This window comes from Calypte anna, chromosome 11 (genome assembly GCF_003957555.1).
Source record: "Calypte anna isolate BGI_N300 chromosome 11, bCalAnn1_v1.p, whole genome shotgun sequence".
NCBI lineage: Eukaryota > Metazoa > Chordata > Aves > Apodiformes > Trochilidae > Calypte > Calypte anna.
Window position 1 is genome coordinate 10,844,371 of NC_044257.1, and position 23,812 is coordinate 10,868,182.

Here is a 23,812-nt window from a genome sequence, read left to right on the forward strand (position 1 = left end):
TAATTATTCTTTTTACAGACTAGATCTTACTCCTGTAGTACTCCTATTTAAGACCCCAAACTTGACAGGTTTGTGCTCCTAATACAGAATGCTCAAAGTAACAGCTAGTAGAATGTATATATTGGAAATTACCTTTCAAAAATAATTTGATAATAAAATAAACATGCACTTAGCCAGTTCGAGCAGATTAACTCAAAATAATATTCACTTGATCCATTTTATTATAGATTATATCACAGAAGTGTTACTGATTTTCTGAAACAAGAAGCCAAATATATCTCTGCTGTAGAAAGCACCATTCTTTAAAAAAAAAAAAAAAAAAAACAAACATTTTGGAAATAAAACCAAACCAACAAAAAACACACACAAAAGACAACTATAAACTCCTAATTCCTCCTGCTGCCAGAAATATTCCCATTATTAGTACACAACCAGAACCTCATTCAATTTGACACACCCAACTAGTATTTTCCAGGTTTTGAAAGCAGCTGTGAAAGCAGCAAGGAAAACACCTCTTTAACTAGAGCAAGACCTGTGCTTCACTGTTTGGGTTGGTTTTCTTTTTGTTTGTTTTTTGTTTTTCTTTTTTTTTTTTTTTTCCAGAAATTCTACACAACACACACCATGTCAAATGTAAAGGTAAATTCCTCGAGTGATTTTAGTCTGGCTTTTGACCTTTCTATAGTCTTAAGACTTTCCTTAGCTCTTCTTGCAATTTTCTATTCCAGTCACTGAAGACATTGAAAAGATCTCTGCTCCTGCACACACATGGAAACAACAGCCAGTGAGTTCTTACTGGGAAAACAAACGAGGGCAAAGTGTTGACTCTCACAAATATTTCCTTCAAAGGGGCTGCCCTCTACATCTGAGTTGATACACAAGGTGGCCTCTCCTGGTGCCCCTTTTATTTTACCCTACTACCCAGGTATCAGGAAGATAACCCAAAAGTAATGGCATCAAGGCAGATGCAGTGTCCCCTAGCAGTTTCTCTGTTTGACAGACCATGTTATCTGGATGTTTGAAACAGAAACTGGTCCAGAAGCAGGAGGTGACCAGTATGTCTTTAAACACTTTTGTTATAAAAATAATTACTAGGAAGTAATTTAGAGAAACGTTTTGTGCCATACATACATTGAGGAACACGATGAGGTGATCCCTGAGGTACAAGAGATCATGCTAGCCCCTGAAACAGTACAGTCCTGTTTTCAAATATTTTAAATGAAAATGAAATTGTATGTTGCATTATTACCATAGCACATCTTAGGATTTTTCCTTTCCTTTCAAGTTTGTCTTCCCCCAAAACATCTCATTGGAATGCAAACATCAGTCATTATTCTTCTAGGTTTGTGGTATCAAGTTTCTATTTCTCAAGTATTTCTCAGGCACAGGACATAAGATTTTGTAATATTGTCTCATTTAACAAGCAAAATAATACTATTATTTTTCTTTAAAGATACTCCTGTAGCTTTAGTTATTTTTAACTTGGATAGTGACTTTTCTCAGGATGTAAAAAATTTAAAATATTTTTTGAAAACTTTTTTTCTTCTTTCTCTCTCCATGTGATTTTCTCTCCTATTTCCCCAAAAACATTTCCTGAAGAAAAATGATCTCCATCTGGGTGCTTATAAATTCTGCAGTCATATCTTACTGTAACAACTGAAACTGGGACTGCAGATCAATCAGAATACTAGAGTCAAATATTTTCTATTCTTCCCCCAAAGAAACCAACCCACTAACCAAAACAACAACAAAACCCTCACACACCTGATACTTTTTCTTACTATTATTTACATATCTTTCTTACCCATTCCTCTATTCTACTTCTCTTCATAAACATTAGTGATGATAAATCAAAATTGCTTTTTCATGGCTACTTTGTTGTTAGGGTTTGGGTTTTTTTAATACCTTCATATATTTTTCTAGTATACCAAGCTGTCTTCTATCACTTTCTGATTATAAATTTAATTTATGCATTAATTACTTTCATTACATAATTTCTTCAAATCAAGTAGAGATCTCTCTTACATTTTCTTTGCTCTATAGATCTTTAATTTACTCTTTCTGTAATCTATAGGAATCAAACTTGCTGGTAATATATTCCCTGAATTTTTACATTAAGGGAGTCTATATTATTCAAGACTAAAATAACAACAAAAAACCAACCCAAAACCAATGAATATTGAATCAAAGTAATTGAGGTTGGACAGAACAACATGGAGTCATCTAAGGCAACCTCTCAGGTCAGCCTGAGTGAGGCCTTCTGCTGTCAGGGAAATGTTTTTGAACAAAGGATTACAAGCTACTGTATTTTTCTCAACTGCCACTAAAAAGAAAAAAAGCCCCAACCAATATAATAAACAAGCTGCAGGATACATAGAAAAGTAAACATGCTTCATCAGGTGTATTGGAGAAAACAAGATACAAAAAATAAACATGCATTTTTTTATTGTTAAAAACTAAGCATTAAAAAATAAAAATGGCAAATCTGTTTTCATCTGAACATTTAAAGACCACATATGTTATGTGGAAATTTGTGGAATATTTAATAACGTGAAGAATTATAAATTACAAATGAAGGGTTGGACTCGATGATCTCTGAGGTCCCTTCCAACCCAGCCAATTCTATGATTCTATGATTCTATGAAAACAGGACAGATTAAAGTAGCCAAATAGAGAACCAAATTCTTGAAGTAAGTAAGGGTAGGGTTTTTTTTAAAATCTCACAATTTGTGAACATGAATGGCACAAAATTAGGTGGCTTATTGTAAGAATTGAGCATTGAGTTGCTCTGTATAATATTTTCAGAATATACAACAAATAATTGAATGAAAATGCAAATGCAATGAAAACTGAGATAACTTCTTTGCAGTTTGATATGGTATATATAATTAAATTAGCAGGTATAAACAAGAGGTTTATCTAAACCCATATGCTCTTGAAACAATATTATTTTAGTTTGTCCTACTGCATGTTTGTCTTGGGAATTAAACAAAGAAACACATTCAGAAGAACTGATAGCTACTGAAGACATATATGAATCAATTAAATAGAACAGTTATATACAGGAAACCAGAACACAAATTGGGAAACGTAGTATTTAAATTAAAATAAGTAAGCAAACAAAATTGTTTTTAAAAAAGAGAAGTCTATAAACTCAGGAAGTAAAAAAGCCTCCAAAAATCTGTTAAAATTTATTGAATTGTGTTTAAATACCAGAGGTGTAGGATATGATTTTTAAATGGGACAGAAAGCCTGGCATCTATCAAATTTCAAAGACAACTGTGAAAATTATTTCAGCAAGTTATTTTGAAAACGTTAGCCATTTGCTCCTATATTTCCAAGAACTCATCAAATACAGAGTTGCAATCTTGAAAATGCCAGAGCACTGCAGTCAGGTAGGTCTGGAGTCACCACAGATAAGACAGCATGACTTCATGAATTAAATGTGATGTCACAACAACACTATTTTTTTGTTATAAGAAGCAAAATGTGTTTATGAAACAGATTTCATGAAATTCAATAGTTGTTTGAGGACTATGAATTGTTAAGTAGTTAACCAAAAAATGGACTAAAACAGATACCTTGGCAGCCTTTAGCAAGATTTCCCTCTCCTGTTCATCTTTCCTTTGCTTTTCCAAACGCTCCAACTGTTCAAAAAACTTTAACTGTGATCGGACATCTGTAGCTTGTTCATACCACTCATCATCCTGCAAAATAAGAGCAATGTTTTACAAAAACATGCATTTTCACCAAGACTATGCATTTAAAGAAGAGTACAAGTGTTACACATGAAAATCTTTCTATTGTGCTAACAATAAAAAAAATTCTCTTGATTAAGTTCAGAGAAATTAAGCCAGCCTATGGTTAATATTGCAGTTTGATTTTGATTATCTAATTAATATCTAAGCAAATGAAAAAAAAACCCACAAGGATTGACTTATCTCCATCAGTTGAAAATAAGCCTCTAATTACTATGAACTTTATGACAACTAAGAGCACGCAAGCTTTCCTAGAACCTAAGAGGTAGTAAGAATGTATGACACAGGCCACATGACAACACTCAGAACATCAGTCAGAAAAATCAGCTATCCATATTATTTCCATCTCATTTGTCTGCTTAATATTTTCCCTTTTGACTGCAATGTTATGAAGCAAAAGAAAACCATTAACCAAGAAATATACAGAAGACAATGAAAACGCTACAGCTGAAGCAAAAACAACACATTTTTTTTCTAAGAACCAGTTAATGTATTATTTTAAATACATCTTTGGCTTAACATGGACTAAGTGAAGTGACACCATCACAGGGAGAAGGGAGGAAAGATTTAACACTCTGGAAGATGATAAAGAATACAGAACCAAACAAAATTATTTCACTTTTAGTCCAATAGAGTAGACTATAACCATCAACTCCAAGAGAAGATTTAGTCTGCAACATACAATTCCTTTCTTTGCACACTTACTTTGTATGACTCCATTCGGTGCTGTGTTATCACTGTTACTTTTTCTATCACTGTTCTTAATCTGTTTTGTGTTGCATGGGAAATAAAAGTAACCACCTCAGCTGGCACATCAGTAATTCCTAGTTTTTTAGCTAAAGCAAAAAAAACCAAAAACAAAACAGAATTAGTTTACCTCCCACCAAAACACCCCCAGATTTAAAGAACATGAAGTCATAACTTCATTTTCCTCAACAGAAATATCCATGATAGTGTATTTATGTAGCTTTGGCAATACATTCATGACCCCTTCAAAAGAGGTGTGACTACATTTTAAAGTTTGAAAGAGAAATCAGAGGTGTGTTTCTTTTTTTTTTAACCACTTAGAAAGCATTTAAGAACCTCACTAGATTTTATTCTATCATATTAAAACAAAGCGTAAGAGAGTATGACACAATTTGAGTTCTTATTTGTTCTACACCATAAAAAGCAACTCCCTTATTTTCAGGAGCATTAGTGCAGATTAATTTCAGTGTCAATGAGATGAGGCTGCAGCCCAAAGCATATTGTTGCATACTTAAGTCTGGAATATTGGCATGCTAATGACAATAAAATTTCTTTAGAAATAGAAAATCCTATTAACTAAATTTAAAGACAAAGCCATATTAGCAAAAGTTATTTAAAAGCATCAGCTGTCCCACAAACACTACTAAAAGGTGTATTTGTAGTTCTTGGACATTTGATACTTTGTGCAGAGTTTATACACAGTAAACAGTCTACAGCCTAATGTGTTGATGTATTAAAAAACCACCTGAGCTACAGAATCAAGAACACGTGTAGCACTTAAGAATTTCTAAATTCATTCAAAAATTATAATGTACAGGATATAAATTTGTAGATATACAAATACTAATTGAAGCTAAAAAGGCACACACATATGAGTAATCCCAGTTGGACAGGTTTTTTTGCTAGAAAACAGATATATTTACCTTATATATTTAAAAAATCAGCAGTTGCATTTTGTGTTCATTATTGGATTTGAGCCTCTATGAAAGAGTCAACACTCTGATTATCCTGAATCAGTTTTCCACTGACTTTTCCAAATGTTTGTGGACACGCGTGCTCGTGAGACACTAATGGGCAAGTAAAACACTAAGGGGAATTTGTTGGAGAAGGTTTTGAGAAGTGCTTCCTGACCGGCTAATTACAAAAGTCATCTTCATTAGTGGGAGGGGGCCCTGAGCAAACACAAACCTGAGAGGCTTACGAGCGAGCGAGCTCCTTTTGTGAGGCATTCCTATCTTTTCCTGGCCAAATTCTAGAGCAAGAAACCATCACACGTCGAAAAAATGAAGGCGAACAAGTGAGCAGCGGCCTTACATGGATGTGCACGTCTGTTATTTTAATGATGTGATCTGAGGCGAACTGGCAGCGTTCAGCATCACCCTGGGCTCCTGTCAGGGCCGGGATGGGGACGGTCAATCACGGCGCGCGCGGGCCGGCCCGCCGCCGGCAGGGGGCGCTGCGGCAGCCCCGCGCGCCGCCCCGCGAGCCGGGGAGGGCGGGAAAGAGGGGACAGAGGGGACACAAGGGGGACACAAGGGGGGGCCACAGGGGGGGGCCACAGGGGGGGGCCACAGGGGGGGGCCACAGGGGGGGGGCCACAAGGGGGGGACACAAGGGGGGGGACACAAGGGGGGGGACACAAGGGGGGGGACACAAGGGGGGGGACACAAGGGGGGGGACACAAGGGGGGGGACACAAGGGGGGGACACAAGGGACGAAGCCCCAAGTGGGAATGGGTGGGAAAACACCAACGTCTCCCGCAGCCCTCCTTGTCTCTGCCTCTTCCCTTGCTTCCCTTGTGGAGTTTTGCTGTTGTTGGTTTGGTTTTATCCACGGTGACTATTTCAATGTATATTTTATTACACCTCAACAGTCTGTTCCCACGTTTCCCTGGGCTGAATCCTCTATGTCATCTATTTCTGATCTTAATTTTTTAAATGATTCTTTGAAGCCTTTATCTCTTAAACTAACTTAAGCCATCACTGACTCTGTAACATACAGCGCTACCATAAGGATTTTAGCAACACACATATATGCTTTTTAACTGATTTTTGCTCTGTGGCAATAAATAAATAAATAAAAATGATAGCTTCCTTGGTGCCAAATTTGTCCTCTGTAATAGAGATTGAACTCTGCCAAGTTGCTGAAAGCTGAATATAAAACGGAAAGCAGACACAGCCATTAAGATCCCAAAGCTGAAATTATTACTCATGTAAATTAAGTCCTTGAAGTCAGCAGGACTATTCATACTGGTCAGAGCTACTCGTGCAAGTCAGACTTGCAATATCAAGAAGTATTTGAACATGCACTGTTTTATTATGCAAATGTGTGTAAGCAAAGCTATCGATCAAAACCCCTTAGTTCAAGAGAAAAAATGTAAGAAAGAAGAGACATTTAATTAACTAGTATCAAGGAAAGAGGTTTGAGATGAAAAATTCTGCTGAGTATTCCAGCTAAGAGTACAAATGAGTAATTGTAAAAATAATAATTTTTCAAATTTCATACATGTAACTACAGCTTCCCTGAACACACACCAGCCTTTCACAATAAACTATCACCATCCTGGTTGTGGGGTTTTTTTTTCACGATAAAGGTTTCCCTAATTTCAAACGTGTTTTGTTACAAGTAAATCCTACCACCATTATGCGACTTGTTCTGCCAATTCAGCTCTTCAGAAGTTCATCTATAATCAAAGGATTATTCCCTGACATGCCTGAGTTCTGAAGATTCTCAAGTCCAGAAGAAGGGAGGCCCGTTACAAACAGGGTCCCTCAGGAGCCTGTCCTACGACTTGCTCTTTTTAGTACCTTTCTCAGTGACCTGGAAGACACAAAGCACCGTCCCCAGATGACACCACACTGAGTGGTGTTGCAGGCAGGAGCAGCTGATGAGGCCAACAGGAACTTGACAAAATGCAAAGCATTGCAGATGGGATGGCCAATGCTCTGCAATGATACAGATGCTGGCAACTGCCTAGCAGGACAACATTGCTGATGGAAAGCACGTGAGAGTCTGGTGGGCAGGAGGCTAACCAGGATTCACCAGTGCATCCCAGTAGCAACAAAGACTGAGAGAATAGTGGGTTGTATCAACAGCAAAATGCTACACCAAAGTAACCAATACAACTATTCCTCTTCAATCAGCGTTCAGTCCACCTCTAGAATGCTGCAGTCAGTTTTGGGTCACTCTGTACAAGACAGACTTGGAAAACCTTGAGTCCAGAGATAAGTCACCAAGATGGTTATGGGGTCAGAGCACATCACCTCTGTGCAGAGAACCCCTGAGGGTTCTTTATCCTGGAGAAGAGAAGGCTTACAGGAGAGGCTATTGAGGATGTCTGGAAGAAAAATGAGAAATTCATAAACTGAAACAGCAGAGGTTCTGACTGGATACAGGGAAGAATTCTTCATTACAAAGATAATTAGGTACTGGAACACTCTGCACTAAAAAATTCTAAGGTTCTCCCACCTTCCAGGTTCTTAAGATTCAGCCAGACAATGCCCTAAGCAACCTTGTCTGAATTTCATGTGGGTCCAGCATTGAGCAAGAAGTTGGACTAGGTGACCACTCGAGTTCTCCAACCTGAGCAATACTATGATCCCTGTGCTCCTGCATAGCTCCTCATTCCTCATACATCCTTTATTATTGGACATTATTCCTAGTTCCCTCATACATCTAGGATCATCCTGTGGAATATCTCCCAGTTCTTACTCGTCCAGCTTGCTAGCTGGGCATTCAGCTCACCCTGAGGATAGTCAGGCCAGTCTGTACAAGAGTGCTGACTGGCAGCCAACCAGACACAAGAACAAAGTAAAAAAACAAGCTGATTTCCCCCTCAGCTGGGACATACAGAGCGACTATCTAGCAGATGATTTTTCAATTCAGAAGTTACCTGAAGGGAAAGAAAAGGAAGGTGAATAGACTGTTCAGTCACTTAAGGCTTGCTTTCTTTGGAAAACAGGCTTAGGAAGAAAGAATACCACACAAATTTCCCAAAAAATGAATTAGTGTCAAGAAACCAGACTATAAAAAGACAAATAGATACATTTTTTAAAAGTCAACTTGTCAAAAGCAACATTCATCATGTGCGGAAGCAACACCACATCTTCCCTGCTCTAAATTATATGAGTCAAAATCCTGTTAGCATAGAATGTCAGAAGCAGGATACATTCCAAAGCTGTGTGCTACATGAAGATTTGGCACATGACTTCAATGCTTGGATCGTGTTTGTGGCAAGGATGGGAAAATTACCAGTGTAATTGGTAACCAATGTGCTCCTGAAAGCACCAATCTCATCTACACTTAGAAATGCTGGCCTAGTTAGACTTCTATAAACAGTAATACTTTACTGATCCTGGGAAAAGTTCTGATTCATTGCTTACTCAGAGAAGAGCCAGCTAGAAACTGAATCTATAGAAAGGGCTGGAAACTTAATTTCCATGTTTCTATATTAAGGTGTTAGCATTTTTCTTCTGCACTGCTACATCTACTCCCGAGTTTCATCCACTTTCATTTATACAAACTATATAGGAATTATGCTTGCAATCAATGGAAAATAATGTTGATTTCTAAACAGGAAATTCCTGAGATATTCTTCTGGTGTGCATAATCATTTTTCCCAGTTTTAATACAGAAAGGCTTCTCTTCCCTTTGCAAGATTCCCTAGACCGATGACAATGATTTAAGAAATATAATTTAGAGTTTTAAGAAATATGTATATATACACCTATATTTTTATATCTATATAATTATGTATACACACATTTTTAAAATACTGTACATATTTAATTGGATCACCAGACAGAAATATCTTTTTCACAGTTTAAAGCTCTGCTGCCTATTTAACGAATGACAGATGCTTTCTATTAATCCCTCTCTAATATACTATTCATCTTTCTAACCAACTCATTGGACAGTGGCTTCATGAACAGATATTTTTATTTAGGTCCCAGTATTCTAGACTCTGGTCTTAATTGTGCCACCTGATCATTGGAATACTATAGCACAATATATAGACATATATTACAAACCCAAAGAAAATGAAAATTCAATAAATTAACTTATTTCTATCAACAAACTGCTATAATCTGTCTTTCATTTAAAGGAAGTTGAACTTGTTTCTGCTTTTTATCTGATTATCTTAATGTGCTGTAAATTTGATAATGAGGCCACCTTAACTTTGTAGTTTTGTGACCAAAATTCTGCATTTAAATCAGTAAGGTGCAAGACACTTAAAAGTAAAACATCAAGAAATGTATAATTTGAAAAAAAAGTTCCTTGCCTTTCAGTAATGCATTTGTTAAATTTAGACATTTTTTATAATAAATATATGCTCCACATCTTTAAAATTACTTTAATCAAGTAATTCAGAACTTTTCCCAGAGCTACGATAAAAACACCATCAAGGATAACAACAAGAATGGAGCTGGAACAAAGCAATGCTCCAAGATGTAATTTTAAACAATCTCTTCACTAGAATTTGGGCTTTTATATTTTTAAAGACATAGCTGTGGTCATGTTTTTCATTCAAGTGTTCTTGCCAGATCTGTACTACACCAGAACTGGACAAGTCCATCAGGAATTAATGATGGATTGCATCAACACTTTAATTATTCATGGCTGGACTCAGTTTCAACACAATCTGATGCATCAATTGCTACTGCAGCAGTCAGTTGAGTCACACTACCCTATATAAAAAAATATGAGGGACAATAAATTAATACACTTCAAGTAAGCAAGTTTCTAATCTGCCAGGCACTTATAGAACAAGCCAATAGTCTGCCTACATGTTAATTTCTAATTACATGCTTGGAAACTTTAACAGAGAGATATGGTTCAATCATTTTTTAACGAAGATTTACAGCTTAAGAGACAGCAGGTAAAGGAAGTGTGTTAAGAGTATTTCTGTTTACAAATAAATTATATTCTATTTAAAAGTTTGAGATACTGCAAGAGTCTCTATAAAGTCAGAACTTGTGCAAAAGTTACAAAAATACTGAGGGGAAAAAGCATTCAGCAATATTATTCTGATATTGGCATATGTGTCACTAGCACAAGATTGTTTTTTACAAACATAAAAGCACCTAAAACTTGTCATTGAAAATGTTCAGGTCCCAAGAAGTGAAAATTCTGATGAGAGCTATCATTTGCTTAGCTATCTGAAAGGTACTGTCTTTGCTGCACCTTAAAGTTTAATTATATTTTTATTGATCAAACAAACTGAAACAAATCATAAGAAGAGTACTGCCCTATCTGAGAAGAAGAAAAATACTATCTTTGCAGATACGCTTTCAAAGAATCAAAAAGTTACTTTAATAATTTATACTTTAAGAGGACTGACAGGACTGAGATCAAAGATAAAAAAAATTATTTGTAAAACATTAGGTCTGACTCTGATTATTGAGCTGATAAATTATTGAATGCCTGTATAGAACATCTTTATGTTTACACTTAAAACAGGAAGACCTTGAAGAACTGGTTTGAAACAGTTAAAAAGCATGTATTTAGAGCATAAAATTGCCTTGTCCTTCAACAGAAACATTGGGAGAGTGCATAAATAATGTCTATTTGCCCTAGTCAGAGGTCAGCCAGACCTGCAGAAAGCACCTTTTGCTATAATCTTAAAACCAGAAGCAACTTCCTCTGTACATCCAAGTTGAAACTGGAACCAGGCTTCTTAGGTTCAGGCATCTTCTGCTGTTACTATCTGTCTTGCATACAAGATGGCAACAAATAACAGACGTTCATCCCTCTTGAGTCTGGGGCATTATTTGTTCAAATATTTGATTCCTCATTCAACAGCATCAGATCTACAATAGTGCATCAATGAGGCATCTGGTCCTATCTACCCCCCTGCCTCATCTCCACAGCCCAGGAAGTGCTAGGCTGTACCTTGGACTACATCCACATTTGTAGGCTCAAGCCTAAGACACACAAATCTGCCATCTCTACAGAAGCAGGTAATGAAATCAACAGAAAACAACAGGTGCTTTGCTAATAGTATTACATTAATAATTCCAAACTGAGCAAAAGCATTTAACTATAAGGCTGGCTCAACAAAGGGGAAACGACTCAAATGTACTAATGGCCCTTGGCATCCTGAGGAGCCATAAATGGCAATTATTGAACTTATTTGTCCAAACCTAATAGGGTGGGACTTCAGAGCAGAGTACATCTCCCACACAGCAGTGTTCTTGGCCTACAAATAATCCATCAACACTGCATTCATATTGCTACCACAGGAAAAAATCCAACTTCAAATATTAAGGGTAGAGAATGGGGCACGGAATACAACAAAGGAAAAATCTGAGGAGGTTGTCTGGGTAGCAGATACCCTGAGGTTATGTTGACAGGGCAGGGTGGGGAGCTACCAGAACTCCAGACAGACTTGAAAAATCAAAACTGAAAGAAAAGTTTGTTAAACAGCAACAGTGCAAACAAGAAATCACAAGCTCCGATTATGGGGATAAGAGATTCCTAGGGGTACAAGATAACCTAGTGATCCCAGGCAAAAGAACCGGTATGATAATTTTAGCTGTAATTTTCCATTTTCAGTCCTTCAATAAAAGCTTCACTTTAAGCCTTACTTACTAAATACATTAATAATGTAATAAAAGTTTACTTGTGCTGTTAAGACTGTCTGCTGCTGGAAGACAGGATGAAGAAAGGAGAAACCAAAAAACGTTAGTCAGAACCTTCAGAAAAACATCCAATCCAAATGAAGTCAGTTGAGCCAGCACCTCTGAGGAACCTATAACCTAGAATATGTTTAGGGAAGCCATGGGCTAGGGAGTGTTTCCTGCCAAACTGTACAGAATCAGTGCCAAGTGCTTTGAGATTTGGTAAACAATTCCCTCTAGCAGGTACAAACCAGCACCCCTCTGTGCAGGGCAGATGGCCAAGATGCATTCCACAGCTCCAAAGCTGCCCTGAACTGGAATGGGAAAGATTTTGTAAACCAGTATCTGATACTGTTCAACGCTATACTTCCAGTTCACCTTCATATGCAATAAATTCACTTTGTTAAAGAGAACTTTTTATCACCATGTAATTGTTATTTACAAAATAACGGAAGAGACTACATTAATTACTCAGTAAGCTTGATTGTTAAAGAACATTCCTCTCTCATAGGGTGAAAATTATCTCGTGAGCTGGCTTCTGGGTAAAAGTGGACAATCTTCTTAAGACCTTGAGACTTACTGATGTAGTATTTTTTCTATACTTTTTCAGAACTACCCACCTTGAGATGATCACCCAGGAAGCATTTTGGGAAATTAAGAAACTGGTAAAACATCAGTTACTTTAAAAAAATAAATTGATACATTCCAAATGTACAGATTAAAATCCTCAAAGTACATAGACATTTTCAGTGCAAGACATATCAGAAAAAAAAAGATAACCACCTGTACAATTGTAATGTAAATCTAAAGGAATAAAATTCTGAATAAATGTTACACAAACTTTAATACTCTCTCATCTTCCTGCTCTCTCCAAAGTAAATGCCAAACAAATTATTTTATCAGTGATTCAGAGACTCTTAAGTTCTATGATGTGAATGCACTGGTACAAAATCACTCATATAGCTTGTCTGAAGTATTGTATCTAACTTATTGGGTAGAAATCATACTACAATAAATAGCTATGTTTTTATATAATTGTATAAAATATTAAGAAAATCTGTACTGGGCAACACAGTCCAGCACACTTTCTCTAACAGCAGTAGTGTGAGATGCTGCTAGACTGTTAAAAAAAAATGCAGAGTGATAACTATAAGAAAATAAAGAGCCTAGGACCATCCTAAGTTGCAGGATCCTATCTTTCTTTCTTGTATGGTCAGGATGGAATTTTTATCCCATTACTTTGTCAAGTAATTTTTTGAACCTGCAACATCCTGAAAATAAAAAGCACCAGAGCTTAACTACCCATCTTGCATAAAACATCTTAGAAATAGTCTTTTTTTGCTTGTTTTGACCTTTTGCCTTCTAATTTCATTTGATATCCCTAATCCTTGCAAGAAAACAAACAAAACCCAAAAAAGAAAAATAGCTCAATTCTAGGGGGTTACATTGGTATAATTATTTTTACATAAGAGAGTCAGAGAAATCCATGTAAAATCTATGTGTAACCGAACACAAAATGTCTGATCCTATTTTCTGTGCTGATTATTTCCACACTCTTATGCAAGTTGTTGGGATTTGGGACAGGACAAAAATTCATCAAGTAGAAGAATAATTTTTCAAGAATTGTATTTAACCCCATTTAAAAAAAAAATGAGTGTTCTTTGATGAAAGTCATGCAAGAATGACAAAATAAAGCCTTCATTCCTCTAAGAATTCCCAACCACATGGGTATGTCTTGAAACCCACACATAATTCATATTTTCTGGCAAAAAGAATGAACTAATTTGAGAAGTCTGGCCTAAATATATATAACCAGACAATCCAGTTCCCAAATTCTGTCTCTCTAAGCTACATAATTAAACAGCTGAAAGGTAGCTATTAATCATCCCTAAAGAGAATTTTTATTATCCTTAGTGGTTTGTCTCTAACAGAACCAAGTTAGTCACCCAAGAACATTATGCACAGGTATGTGGAATCTTGGCAAATGGAGTTGCAACAAATCATGGAAGCATGAACATGTAAGTACTGCATCTAGGAGAAGAGAGTACTTGGTATTCAGAGGACAAGGAAGCCTTACAGCTTGATCAGAGAGGACAGAAAGTAATCTCTGAAGGAAGATGAGCTGGGATTTTTTCTGTAACTAAACGATATTGCCTGATTTATTTTTAGAAGAAATAAAATTTCAGTGTGCTAAAGAAATATGTTATCCTTAAATTTGTATGCTTAATTCCTTCTCTTTTCATAATTCCTCTTTAAGATACTTCTGTGCAATTTCATGTGTACATCCTAAGAAAAGAGAGGAAACAAGTTTATTTTTAAAATGGAGGCACTATGACCTCAGTACCTGTGCTGCAGTGACAACAGTGTGAGGAAAATGTAAAGGACAAAGGAGGAGATGAGAACTAAAACATATGCAGGTCTCAACAAGTCAAATGAGAATATACAGATTACAAGGTTTGGTAATGGTTGGTTAGTTTGGTTGGTTGTTTTGGTTTTTTTTAAATCATCTTTTTCTCAAAACATAAATACAAGATAATAAGTATGTCCAAAGACATTTGGGAACATACAAGAATAAACACAGAGTGACTGTAAAGAACTGCAAAATATGTCCATCTTTTTATAAATAATAGTACATGCCTCAATGCACTTAGGTGTTTTGCACTCTGTACAGAGTCAAATCAAGAGGTTGTTGGAGGGACCAGATAAGAAAGAACTAATATGGCAAAGAGACCAACAGGAGTCCTTAAGAAAACAATACACATGTTATGTAGTTATTTATCCCCTGTCTTCAGGCAGGCTAGCAGAATGTGTTTATTGAGGTAAGGCCCAGATCAAAAGATATTAAACCATTACAGGATCTCAAGCTTATTTACAAAAAGTATAAGATTATGAGAGTATGTCAGGTGAGATAGTGATGGAGAAGAACTGTTCTAAAAATGGAAGCAATGACAAACACATACAGAGGCACAGATGCCAGCATCTTGTAATACAGTCCTCAGAGTGACAGAACACACTCTCAACCAAAGCCACACAATGATGAAAAGAAATACCAAGTAAAATAATTTGCCTCTATGCATCTGTTCTTTTAAAGCAACTTGCAGAAACAATGCAAACATTTGTGCGATTTTTTTTCCTGGAGAAATCATCTCAGACACTAAAAGTCTTGTTAGTTACATGTCTGAACAGGTACCACAGTTATCCACTACAAGACTGACACCAGGCAGACAAGCTCACCTTAAGAAGGCAGGAAGGGCATGTCAGCTGGAAAGGATATGCACAAAGAACACAGAAACTTGTAAAGGATACCACAAAGATAGACCAAAGACATAACCTGATTTTCAAAATGTCCAGTGCCTTCATCTGGTGTGTTTTCATGATTAGAGGTCAAGATCAGGACACCACATCACTTTCATTAATATCAAATCTGTGCATCACCAAGATCCTCTACCACCACACTTTTTAGACAGATCCATGATGGTAATTTGATTTTGTCAAAATAGCTGTAGTTTATGATAGCTGGTATTCAAGTCACACTTTTACACTGCTGTGCAAGAATAGATGATAGTACCTCATCTGACACAACATAGTGGTTTCTTGAAAAGAAATACCTGTTCATTATGAGTAGAATGTCTTTGTACCAGCTCAACGCTTTGCAGCATTTTGATCTAAGAAATTTTACTTAATACCAGACACTGCAAAACTGATTAAACCACAAACTAACATTGTCCATATTATGAAAAAAAAACATCAAGTGGCCTATGACTTATAGTAGATTCTAGACTTTGTATGCCACAGACTCAGCAACTTGAAGAAAGCTAACAAATGCAATTCAAACTCATGGGAGAAAGAAAGACTAAAGTGAAATTTATGAGGTTTTTAAGGAATTAAAAAATTAAAACATTACAACCTTAGTATGAGCAGCAGGATTGCCAAATAAACATAATGATCAATAATTTCAACATATTTTAGAAAGTATTACCTTTTACTTTTTTCCCCTTAAACGATCCTTGAAGATGCTGCTCACTGATCAATGACTTCCTCCTCCACAAAGATGTTCCAGCATGTGTTGACAGTTGAGGACATTAGTACCACCTCTAGAGCATGGAGTTTGCCTACAGGGATAACGTAAGTCAGCTTTATTGCAATATTGAATGGTTCTCTAAGGTTTTCTTTTTATTGTTCTTATTTTACATCCAATATTTATTACCAGAAATTTCTTTATGAGATGGACTTCATAAATGAATCTGGTAGAGAATTCATCTCCACAGAATGATGATCGTAATTTTGCCCTCTTCTGCAGAGACCAGGAAATTTAAGTCATTCAGTTCCCAGATACAAACTCTGAAGCTGGGCAACACATTCTGGTAGGCCCTAAAGGCCAGAACTACAAGACTGTTTCAGAAATAGCAGGACTGTTTAAAGAAAGCTCTTCAACTACATTCATAAAACAGAAGCAAGGTATAGTGTGAAAACAAAACCTGATTTCTCCAAATATTTCTGTGAGCAAGTAGCATGGTCATGCTCCTTGTTCAATTGGAGGACAACCCTTGAAAATAATTCCTGAAGAAACAGCTTCATTTTCTCCATGAACAATCATAGTTTGAACTCATCTACATTCATTTTAAGTCATTACGGTTTGATGAAACAACATCAGTTCTGGCACTTAGAGGTGAAACTGCTAAAAGCCTAACTCAGATTCTGTAGTGCTGCAGAACCAATAAGATTAATAAAAAGAAAACCTTAGAAATACACAAAAAATATTGAACAGAACCTGCCCTACCTTTCACAGAAAGGCAGACTCCAAGCTCTCAGGTGGTACTGAAGTTACCATTCCAACACATGTTGGGACATCTTGTAAAACAGGAAGTCTAATCATGGACCTATTAAAGAAAGAACAACAATACAGTTTAACTTTCTGCTGAAATACTTACTGATTATGTTTATTTGGCAACACTGCTGCTTATACTAGGATGGGAAAGGTATTCCCACCTTTTTTAAAGGGAAATAATGGATGCAAATAATATATAATTAGTCTTAGAATACTGTAACATTACCAATGGATTAAGTTAGAATAAAAAAAGATTCTCTGTTGAAACATGTACAATAAACTCCAAACTCACATAAGAAACTGATTTATCACAGCTATGGACATTTGGGCAATAATACTGGGAACAGTGCACACCTCATCAAAATAAAATTTCTATTAAGTTGCTTGGTTTATACTAATAAAAAAACCCCCTAACTCTGAACTAAGTTACAGCACTATTTGAAGATATCAGAATGTAAGTACACTCCACACTTGCCACATGCCTGCATGTGACATACTGAAGTTTATAGGAATAACAGAAAAGCCAACATATTTGGTATGCACAATTACTTGCAATTTGGATCATGCAATACCTAACTGACTTTTTTTTTCTGAAAAAAAGCAACTTAGAGTCACAGAAACAGCATTGTAGGTACAAGTACATGTTACAACTATCTCTAAACAATCAAGAGTTATGTCCACAGGTATTTAAGGAGGCCATCCTGACACGAAGGTGCTGGTGGGAAAAACTGGTATTAAAAGAATATTTCAGTTGAATATAGTTCAATTCAGGAATAAAAAGCTAAAAAGTCAACAACAAAAAACAACTAAGTCACATCAACAAAAAATGCAGTGAAAACCAAAATTATGTTCACAGGCAATCTGATAGCTCGGAATTTCAGAACCCAGAACAACTGTAATTGAAGCAGCTATAAAAACCCTCTAAAGAAAACCAACCAGAGAAATAAGTATACTTTTATGTTAGAACTGCTCTGTATATGAAAGAGCAATCATCAGTAATACAGTTTCATCTCATTCTAACATGAATACAACTGTTGACAAACAAACAGATGAAACGAGGATGACAGAATGTCTCTTATTAAGCTAGTAAGAAATGCTTTAAATAGAGGCTCTGTAATCTACTGGCCTGGCTCCACAAAGGATATCCCAATCAGTTTTCAGATGGTTTTGCAATATTAAATGCCCTTTAGAGTACTCAAATTATTTATTTAAAATATGTACATATGCATACAGCTGGGCTGCCACTCTGATGCGACACAGTAGCTTCAATATACTCCAGAATACAGAAAACACAGAGAAGGTATTTCCTTATAACATTTTTAACATAACACTTATAGCAGACATACAATTGAAGTGTGACTGAGAGAATCAAAGCAGAACAATGATCAATATTTTATCAGACAAAATTAAAAAACACATTACATGTAAAGTAATAAAAAAGCTAAATCTATATAATTATGTTGAGCCTAACCCTACAACTGTTACACTGACAGGCAATGGTTTAAATCTATCAAGCCAAAACATTTGGAAGTTAAGGAAGACTGCGAACCTTTTAAATGCTGGACTAGGACAATTCAGATTCATTAGCCCATTTTCAAGCTTCATAATAATTGGCCTGCATCACTATTTGTGTTCTAACTTAAAAAAAATCTATTTGGATGAAGCAAGAGAATCCAGTACTAATTTTGTGATAGGAAATGCTGCAGGTATATGCTATGTTGTCAGTGTAATTTAGGTTTTCCAAAGGAAATATATAACAATGCTAGATAACAGACAAATACAGTATTTCACAAAATCATGCTATAGAAAATCTGATTTCCTAATGCAGATTAGGAAATAAAATTTCTTCTTAATTAATGCAAAATAAAAATATTACCTATGAATCTCCAATACACGTTAATCATTCACATTTAAGTAAAATTACTTTAAGAAATAAAAGATGTAAAGTTAAAATGTATTCAAGATGGTCAAACATTTTTTATGTTACATTGGTAATAATTCTATTCAGACAGTGGTCTGTAACAATAAAAAATGAAACAGAAAAACTGGGAGAAGAACACTGAAAGCAAAGAGAGAAAGAAACAATTTAAGCTGGAGAATGCAACATGCCAGACTTTTGTTTCATTATTATTGCATTAAGACAGTTAATTATACTTAAGATTCTCCACAAGTTGTGACATTTTAGGGATAGCCAAATAAAAGCAAAATAGCATCATCTGATCGTAGAAGAAAACTATTAGAATTAAAACAAAACTAATAAACCACCACAGATTATAAATTTGTGAGGATATAATCTCTGTTGACCACAAAATGTATATAGAGCAAAGTTTTATGGAACTGCCAATGGAGGCTCTAGAGACCACCAACTCTCAGTCAAAAGACTTCTCAGGAAATTACACAACATATTCATTCCCTTTTCCATGGATTTACTTATCGGGTAATATATAAAAAGTCACCTTTTATCCCAATCTTCACTACATCCTGCCAGTTCTCACCAATTTTAAACATATACTGCAGCCTAATTCTTACCAGTTCTCAGAAACCGTGCTGTAGCAAAGTAATTCCTGAGTCACGGAGTTTCTGTTTTCTCAGGATGAATACAAAGCAGAGAAAACTCATGCTTAAAACAACCTGCCAACTCATACTTGTTTATTCATTAAAGTGTTGCCCCTTTTGGTAAATGGTATAAACTCAGAATGTCAAAAACTGTCTTCTAAAACCTAACTAACACAGCTTTTTTTACCCACCCAGAAATATCTTACAAATGAGTAACAGCAAAACAATCACAAATTAAGGTTAGTTTTCTTGTTTCTTTCCCATAAAACCACATGAAAAAGCTAGGCTTTTTCAGCATTATTATATTCTTAGGGTCTCCTTGGCTTATCTGATCCTTTAAAAAATGCTACGTGTTTTACTAATAAAGCTTAGGACCTAGAAAGTTTTAAGAGTTTGTATGCACATCAGCATGCACATACATGAAGAACATAGACCTCTGCCTCTCAGCTTCCCAAAAAGAAAAACATAAGCCCTCCAAGTCTTTGCATATGATTCATTGTGCCCTGCTGTCATGTAGGAAGATCAGGATTAGAAGTTTTACATACCTGATTGGAATAGCAAAAGAAAAACATTATCTGCTAAGAAATATCCACTCTTGATTTTTCATAAAAGAAGTGGAAAGGTTCTGAGCCCTGTCTTCCTACATGAACAAATGTCAATGGTTACCAGCCAAAGATGACTAGATACAAAACTGGATAAGGAAGCATGTGGGAAGTGAGTTAATATCTCTGCATGAACTATCTTTCAGTTACTTCTTCCATTTAAAAGGATCAATAATAATATGAGTCATTTAGATTTAAAATAAACTTTGGATGATAACACTGCCAAGTTATAGCAGAGATAAGAACATACAATATATTAAGAAATCTCTTTCACTATAACTTTAAGGCATTTGGCTGCTGGTTACTGCCAAAGATTGAATAGCATCTGCTCTCACTTTAGCAGTTTATATTCTGACTCTGGTGAATGGAAGCACAATCTCTGAAACAGCCTTTGGGGAACACTACTGAGTTGCTCGACAGAGTTCTTGCTCAGAAAAGAGAAGGAGATTAATATTAGAGAAAACTTGAAAGATCTAGTTTCTGAGAAAAGAGAAAAGAGCTGTTTCCTAATACTGTACATACCACAAACCTCTCTTTTACTAAAACATTAAAAACATGCCCTAAAACTAAAGCAATCATTAAATATTAATAGACTTGAAGGTAGGAAATAAGGTCTGTTTAAGTCATATTCAGGTAAGAAAAAACAACGTATTTTATCTCATTTGTCAACAGGCATAATGAAAACAGAAGAATGAGGACTCATATAGCATACTTCTTTTTTCCCTAACATGCTTGAGAAGGTCACAGCCTCCTTTGCTTAGTCCTGGTGTGTCAAGGCACGGCAATATATGGCAAGTCTGAGTTTTGTCATGACCTTACAATGTCCTTATTTTAAGCGCCCAGTAGCACAAACTACTAAATTTGTGTGTGGTCCTATGCAATCAACAAATCTGACCACACACAGTGAAAACCAAGCTTCTAAAACTTCAAAATCAGCTGACGGAATTTTCGCCTCAAAAGCCATAGATCCCAGACAGTAGCCACTAGTGAACCCCACAGCCACTTTCAAAACTATAAAAGTCTTCATGTAAAGCCAAAATGAAGCTCTAGAAGTGGCTGCAGGAGATCACTAGGAGTGGCCACTCTTTTGGATTCACTGCTTTTGAGAAGTAAATCCCTGCAGCTGCTTTTAAAAGCTTTGGAAGTTCTATTTCAATTATCAAAGCCAATAAAGCTTCAAAAACAGCCATAGGGATTTGTTCCTCCGAGAAGCAAGCCCCAAAAGGCAGTGATGAATAGTATGATGGGTTCTGTGGCTCTTGAAGTATGTACAGATTCCTGTAAGTCCTACACTTGTAATTACAGCTCCATGTTGTGCAGCAATTGTTACACTCAGACAGTTCATTAAGGCTTATATAACAAATTCATTACTGATTTCCCATTATTTTAAAAAGTTTTATGTCTGTTTTCCCATTGCTTTCTTACACCTGCACATTACTATGTAAGCACTCCTCATGACAGCTTCTCAAATAAATTTCATTAAAACATTGCTGGCTTCCTATGTCAGGTGGGGGCAAGCGTTGTACATATGTTTTCCCAGACTGCATCACATGTCATCATTGTGACAAGGTAAGTATAATATGCAAAATAAATTTCTCTGAATGAGAACTCAGAGGTCACTAATTAAAATACAAGAGTGAAGCTTGACAATAAGTCAATGAAGAACTTTGTCTGCAACTGCAATATGGAAATGCTTCCATTAATTTAATGAACATAAACACAAATAACATTTCAGAAGTAATCATGTGACTGCGCTGATTTGTAACAAGATTTGTCTTATCTTTAAAATTACAAGAATTAAATCCCTAAAAATTGTACAAGTTATGTAAGCACAGTCCTAAAATATATGATTTATGTCATGATTTATTCTGAGCATACTTACTAACCTTAAAGCATCACTGATTTTGAATAGTAAGTTTTTGTACTGAAGTTTTAAACTTTCATTCTCAAATGTCAGAATAAATAAATATACCTTTTTGCCAGGATAAATAAATACACCTGTCTGAAAAAAATTCCTAAGAAAATCACCATGAACTTAAATAGATGCAGGTGTTAAGAACCAAATAACTGGTTTGTATGGGGAAAGAAAATCTTGACAGATAGTTTCAACATTCTGTTAAATCTTATTCACAGGTGTCCTCTGTGACCTGTACTACTTACTTTACCTCTCTGTTTCAACCTCATGTGTAAAACATGAAGGAGGACTGTGAGAAATAATTAATGTTGGCAAAGAGCTTTGAGATCCTTGGATATAAAAAATATGGGGAAAGCATGAAGTATAAAAGCACCAGTATACTACTTTTTTTTCAATTTGAGATGACTAAATTACTTTTATCACAAAAACCTTGAAAGTTTAGAAATGCAAGATATTATATAATAAAATGCTTACAAAACAATCTTAAGTGTCAAGCATATTCTGTTACTCCAAAGGAAACACTATTGAAAGAAAAGGACATGTTTCTCACCCATTTCAAGTATGCGTTTATGTAGAGGTATAGCAGCAAGAAAGGGTTCATCTTTACAGGACTGTATCTGGTTTCCAACCAAGTCAGAATTCGTAGCCATAATTCGGGCACTTTCTTCATTAAGATTAACGCCAGCCATCGAGGCAACATCATTGATGTCATCATCATCTCTATAAAAAAAAAAGAACACACAAAACAAAAACAAACAACAAACCCAAAGATAATTCTGCATGTAATATATTCATTTTGTATATTTACTGCTTCTCCAAAAGTAAACAGCATGCAAGGTGACAGGTGGCTGGCCAATGTGAGGCATAACTACTAGCATCTCCACTTGCATAGAATATATAGTCTGGGTTCTGAAATAACTAAATGTTTTTCTGATCACATTAGAAAATTTTAGAAGCAGGACAATTTGCCTGTAACAGGTGTGACAGAGGTGTCTTTTTTTTTTCATCTGAGATTCAGTGATATCAATGAAACCAGGACAGTCTGGAAACTGAAGGCAATGATCACCACTAAACACAGAGTATTTGGCTTTTCTCTTTATGCTGAAAACAAGGGGTGAAATGATAAAATTAATACCTCACAGACATTAAAAACAAAAGCCTGAATTTGGAATCCTGCCTTGTTTCACATGCTATGAAACAGTCATAAAGGCACTTCCTGCAATAGTCAGGAAAGATGGTTTCACCGTGATTATTTCACAAGAAAGTTTGGGTACCAAGTATAATTTGAATCTGCTGTGATATTTTCTCTGACAACACAGAAAGACCAGCTGAACATATCAGCTAGTTTTAGAAAAATGATCTGCAATTGAGAAGATGATAGCAGCACTTCCCAGACCACTGTTTGCCCTGCAACACCCTTCTTAACAGCTCAAAGAAGAACTAAGAAATTTGAGTTTCCATACCTGTATCTTCCAAGCATCTTTTACCTCCTACCTCTCTGAGATCTGATTCATAACTGTGGAAATAACCATCTGTTTTTAGCACATTCTTGTTTAGGAGCTATTACTGTCATTAACACTGAATTTCAGGGTATTCTAGAAGCAATTACATAGCCTTTCAGAAAATATATATATATACATATACACACATACGTGGAAAAGATCTACATATATCCAAGTCCAGACTCCTACTACTGTATAAAGCAAACAAATAAAAGCTTAATTTAAAAGTTTTTTTTTTTAATTATAGATATCATTCTATGCAACCTGGAATACCTTCTGTAATCT

General features: G+C 35.8%; 1 protein-coding gene across 1 annotated transcript in view; it reads right to left on the bottom strand.

The window, feature by feature from the left end:
• LOC115598951 (transcription initiation factor TFIID subunit 4-like) overlaps positions 1-23,812 on the bottom strand; it is a 132,774-nt gene that overhangs the window by 69,959 nt on the left and 39,003 nt on the right. Inside the window, exons 10-12 of the mRNA XM_030457972.1 lie at positions 22,576-22,745; positions 4,464-4,594; positions 3,582-3,707 (exon numbers count right to left, since the gene is read on the bottom strand). Coding sequence (XP_030313832.1) covers positions 3,582-3,707; positions 4,464-4,594; positions 22,576-22,745 — 427 coding nt within the window. The remainder of the gene's footprint in view (positions 1-3,581; positions 3,708-4,463; positions 4,595-22,575; positions 22,746-23,812) is intronic.